This window comes from Phaethon lepturus, unplaced genomic scaffold, assembly GCF_000687285.1.
Source record: "Phaethon lepturus isolate BGI_N335 unplaced genomic scaffold, ASM68728v1 scaffold25495, whole genome shotgun sequence".
Taxonomy (NCBI): domain Eukaryota; kingdom Metazoa; phylum Chordata; class Aves; order Phaethontiformes; family Phaethontidae; genus Phaethon; species Phaethon lepturus.
Window position 1 is genome coordinate 1 of NW_010540225.1, and position 5259 is coordinate 5259.

General features: G+C 40.4%; 1 protein-coding gene across 1 annotated transcript; it reads left to right on the forward strand.

Annotated features, from left to right (window-relative positions):
- Window positions 1-571: 571 nt before the first annotated feature.
- RPS3A (ribosomal protein S3A) lies at window positions 572-3858 on the forward strand. The gene is made up of 5 exons (XM_010287386.1): window positions 572-678; window positions 1874-2061; window positions 2207-2415; window positions 2993-3102; window positions 3695-3858. The coding sequence occupies exons 1-5, from the start codon at window positions 624-626 to the stop codon at window positions 3814-3816; spliced, it is 684 nt and encodes a 227-aa protein (XP_010285688.1). The 5' UTR covers window positions 572-623; the 3' UTR covers window positions 3817-3858.
- The last annotated feature ends 1401 nt before the right edge of the window (window positions 3859-5259 follow it).

Below are 5259 nucleotides of genomic sequence, written 5' to 3' on the forward strand. Positions count from 1 at the left end.
TCGGCGCCGGGAGAGGCCTCGGCCGTGGGGCGTGTGGGAGGGCAGGGCCAGACCCGCGCCCGGCTCCAGCACCGGCCGTAGTCCTGCGCGCTGGGGGCGCTGGTCGAGTGGGCCTGTCGGGAGGCGCGGGTGTCGCGGGGTGCGCGGTTGTCGAGTGATGTTGGTGCAAGCTTCCTTCTGCCCGGTGTCTTTTAGCTGCAGAAGTCAAGAAATGAAATTGGGTCTTCACAGGGAAGGTAGTGAAAGTGCGCCGCTGGTATCGCTCCTGCGCGGTACCGGTACTGTACCGCTGTAAGGGTTTTGTCTCATCTTAGTTATATGATACTTCTGCAGTCGATTTCCGTCCTTCTGAAGTAAATGGAAATGACTGCCTGCCCCACTGTAGTGGATAATCTTCATTGTCCATATTCACTTGCTTACCAACCTGTTCATGTTAAACATGAAAGCACAAATCGTTGACGTTTGCATTTCCATTTCGCAAAGCATGCAGGGAAGGGAGGTCTTACTTAAGCCTGGTTTGATCTGTGAAAATCAGTTTAAAAAAAAATCTTTTTCTTTTTTTATTTAAATTAAGGGTTGATCCTTTCTCCAAAAAGGACTGGTACGATGTCAAAGCACCAGCAATGTTTAATATCCGAAACATTGGGAAGACACTTGTCACCAGGACTCAAGGAACTAGTGAGTAGTGGGGTTTTTTTGCAGTAAAGGGAGATGTATTTGTTTCATGTGCTAGCTCCAAATGAGACTCTAAAATTAAAGAACTGCTGACAAATTGTTTTTGCTCATAATATTATGAACCTGGAAGGTTATTTTTTTAACAAGTGCTTCTAACTTAATTGCTTGATTTGAGTGAGTTTTCTTGAGTTGACAAGAGTTGTCTAAATAAATGAGTGTAGTTGCAGGAAGTTAATATGGTGTGGTCCTTGTTTGTACAAGAGTCATGGACATGCCTGAAGTTTATAGTGAACTGATGTTGTGGTAACCTGATGAGTTTGTGGAATGTTAAAAACTAAGGAGTCATACTGATTATCACAGAGGGAGATGAGGAGACAGCGTTACAGAAGAACTTGGTCATGATAGGATCATAAAGACCATTTTGTAGAAGAGACTGAAATTTGAAGCTTTTGGATAAAGAGATTTCTCTGAGAGCTAGAATTGCTAACTTAGTGGGAGCATATGTAGATGGATCACTGAATGGTAAAGGTTTTTTATATGATCTGGCACATCTTACGAAGAGGAAGCCTCTGTTAGGAATGCAGGGTGATTGGGATAGAGGTAACAGTACTTTTGGAAGGCTGGCTGTGTAGAATGGCTAAAGAATTGCATAGTGCTATTCTGGTTGCACTTGGAGTTACGAAGATGGTGTTATTTTAAACTGTATATGTGTGAAACAAGTAAAATAAGGGTCACTGTAAACCAAGTGTGAGTCAGCCAGTGTTAAAATGGTTAATTGTTAGAAGTAGAGCTGTGAAATGACTGTACTTAGGTGTTGCTGCTTTATCTTTCCGAAGTGGCTTTTTATGTTTATCTTTTCATTATTGTTCGTAATTTCCAAATACTTTGTAACCCCTTCCACATAAAAAAAAAAAACCCAACAAAATATTACATATGCTATAATCTGCAGTATGTGGTATTTGTGTTCAGCATCTGATGTAATTATCTTAAAAAAAAAAAATCCTCATAAAGCTAAGAAAATATGGTATTTGCATCTTTGAGTTGATTTGATCTTGTTCAAGATATGTATAAACTTCAGAGCTGTGAAGCTAGCAGCATCACCTAGTACTAGAAAACATTAAATAGAAATTCAGTATCTGAATTGAATAATACTTTTCTAATGTTAATAAAAGGTGTTTTATTTTGTTTCATAATACAGAAATTGCCTCTGATGGACTGAAGGGTCGTGTATTTGAAGTGAGTCTGGCTGACCTGCAGAATGATGAGGTTGCCTTCCGTAAATTTAAACTGATAACGGAGGACGTTCAGGGCAAAAATTGTTTGACCAACTTCCATGGAATGGACCTCACCCGTGATAAAATGTGCTCTATGGTCAAAAAATGGCAGGTGTGTAAAAAAACAAGGTCTGTGTGGTTGCTAGTGCCTTTAGGAAAGGGGGTGAGATCATTAATCAGAGATTAATGACTGTCAGGTGTGTGGTTTTGAGACACCTGTCCATCATGTTGATGATAAATGACTGTTTCTTTTTTAGACAATGATCGAAGCCCATGTAGATGTAAAAACTACCGATGGTTACCTACTGCGCCTCTTCTGCGTGGGTTTTACGAAGAAGCGTAATAATCAAATCCGCAAGACCTCATATGCCCAGCATCAGCAGGTTCGACAGATTCGCAAGAAGATGATGGAAATCATGACCCGCGAGGTCCAAACCAATGACCTGAAAGAAGTTGTCAATAAGCTGTAAGCTTTGGCTGTGTTCTCTTTTTTTCCTCCCCTACAGTTAAAATAGTTGTTTGTTGGGCTGTTGTTACCGAGTACTTGGGGAATGCTGGTGCTTTGTGTGCTGTTTGGCAGAGACCAGGCAAGGTGCCATTTTCTTCAAATACTCTCTTAGGCTCTGCGTCATGTTTGATTTCCATCAACCATCATGTTTGCCTAAATGTAAAATGGCACTCTCCAGAGATTTTTTTTTTTTGATTCATGTTTCTACAGACTAAAATTGTAATTCTGGTGAGTCGGGGCTGTGACTGTTCTGGGCTTTGCTGACAGAAGGAAGTTTTCCAATGTGGTGTTTGCTTGCAAAAGTTTGCAGATTTGCTCTCAGATTTGCTGCACTCTCTCTCTCCTACTGTTGCAAGGAAAATGTCTTAGAATCTAAACACACTTGAAGAAAATTGTCAGAGAGTGAAGGTAGTACTGATGCAAATGTCTGTAGAATACTATGTGTTCTTAAGAATTCTTTTAAGCCTGTGTTGCTGATGAAGCAGCAGGCACAAGTTTTAACGTTCGGGTACTGATGTGCTCTCCAATTTCTCAGGATCCCAGACAGCATTGGTAAAGACATAGAGAAGGCATGTCAGTCCATTTACCCTCTTCACGATGTCTATGTCCGCAAGGTTAAGATGCTGAAGAAGCCCAAGTTTGAATGTAAGTCAATGACTGTGAGCATGTAGTGTTCTTGGAGGAGGATGTGGGAAGTTGTTAGTTTAAAATGCATTTGCTTTTGGATAAAGATGTAAAAGCAGCATCATAAGCATAAGTAGCTGTAGCAGTAAAAAGGCTTGTCCTTCTAGTCTTAACGTTTGGCTTTCAGGCTTGAAAGCCAAGCAGTGATCCTTCAGTTCGGAGCTTTTTGGAATTCTTGCCTGAAACTGCTGCTGAGTGTTTAAAGGCTTTGGCTTGGGAGTGAATGATGACAAACTGTTTCGGTCCCAGATGACATGAAATGATTCTATTTTCCCATTTTCTGACATTCCCATATAATGCAGTAGTAGGTTCTTGACTATCTCTTTTTCAAAAAAAGTTTAATTTGCAATGTTATGTAGCACTTATTTCGCTGCTTGTTTTTAACTGTAACTTACTGCAGCAGCATGTCCTCCCGTGAGCTTTGTGGAATAGGCTTGATCGTACCTACATTGAATGTTCTGGTGGTTTAATTTGTATATGATGAGCAATGCAGTAATTTAAAACTGTTTAAATAGGTGCATCTCTCACTATTGCTACTACTACTTCTTTTTAGTGGGCAAGCTGATGGAACTGCATGGTGAAGGTGGTGGTGCCGGAAAACCTTCTGGGGATGAGGCAGGCACTAAAGTAGAGCGAGCCGATGGATATGAGCCGCCTGTGCAAGAGTCTGTCTGAAACTAAAAATTGATTGAAAATAAAAGTTTTAATATACGGAACTAATGTTTGGTTGCCTGTATTGCTGCTAGACAACATTGGTGTTGGATATGTGGATGGGTTTTTAATAAGGTAAACCTATTGCCTAGGTTTAAAAAAAAAAAAATTGCTTTGGGGATCTGTTTTTCATGATTGGTGGTGTGAGATGGGTGGAAGAAGGTGGGCTGTCCTTTTGAAAAAGGTAGACAGTGCAATCCCAATGGTTCTCTATGTTGGCTTTTCCCAGCAGTTCTGGTCCTCATAAAAGAAATCTTGTGGATATGTGCAGAGGTTGTACTGGTGAAGGGACAATGCTTCAAAGAGGAGCATTGTAGAGGGCGAATGGGGTGCCACACAGGGAAACCTGCTGTTTTGGAATTTGTTATTATAGGAAAGTTTTAGGGATCTATCCAGGATGCTTACTTGAGAATGACATATGTGTATGTTTAAGCTTTTTGGTGGCAATTTGATAGGACCTCTCATGGGATAGATTTGTTCTGACAGTCAAAAGGTGTTAAAAGATCTTTAAGTTGTCATTTTGATTAGGGAAGCAGTGTTGGTTTTGAGCAGTGTAGAAATGCAGAATATGCTCAAGAGCATGGGTGCATGTAGTTTTTTAACCTCTTACCAGAACAGAAGGGTAACTGTAATCACAGCTGAAAAACCTGTGGAATTTCATGGGAAAAAATTCTACTGTAAAATGGTAATGGTCTATGTTCTGAAAATAAAGCACACTTAAGTGATTTACTGAGTGATTATAAGAGTGCTTTTTCCATTATTCGATAGCATTTGTGGTTGTTGTTCAGCTTATGCTGGCTTAAAAATTGAAGAGTGTGTTTTCCTGGCTAAATGGAGTAGTATTTTGCACTATTGGCACCTTTTGTTTAGAATTGTGCAAGAATCTTAAACATGGTACTATTAAATTGTTGGTAAGTTTGTGATTTAAAACCTGAGAATGAAATGGTACTGACCTGTTTGGGGAGGTGACTGAGAGGGTGGTGGTGGCTCTTGCAGTCAGCTGTGACGTACCTTAGGACAAGAAATGGAGGGGAGTGATGAAATGTTACTGTTGCAACAAAGATACAAGGGGAAGGGTAGAGGGATGCTGCTTCTTGAGGGCTGTATTCTTCAGTGGCAGGGATTTTTCACCTTCTTGATAATTCTTGCTCGGAGCAAATAATATGCAAAATTAAAACATTGTTTTCTAATTTATTTAGAAGACTGCAGGTGATGCGATTTCATAGTTGCATCAGACAAATCCTAAGGGACTGCAACTGGCCTGTACTCTGTAGACTAGGCAAGTTAGAAATCGTAACGTGTTGTTTGAACTCGCCTCTGAAAACTTCTCTTACCCTTACTTTTTACTTCAGCTGTATGTGTGAATAGCGTATGTTGCAAAAATGCTAGTCCAAGAGGATTTAGGGA

Excerpts from the sequence above, each read along its gene's own strand:
- RPS3A (XM_010287386.1), top strand. The coding sequence starts at position 624 with ATGTTTAATATCCGAAACATTGGGAAGACACTTGTCACCAGGACTCAA. Across the intron at positions 2,062-2,206 it reads CTATGGTCAAAAAATGGCAG|ACAATGATCGAAGCCCATGT; the intron begins GTGTGTAAAAAA and ends TTTCTTTTTTAG. Across the intron at positions 2,416-2,992 it reads AAAGAAGTTGTCAATAAGCT|GATCCCAGACAGCATTGGTA; the intron begins GTAAGCTTTGGC and ends CCAATTTCTCAG.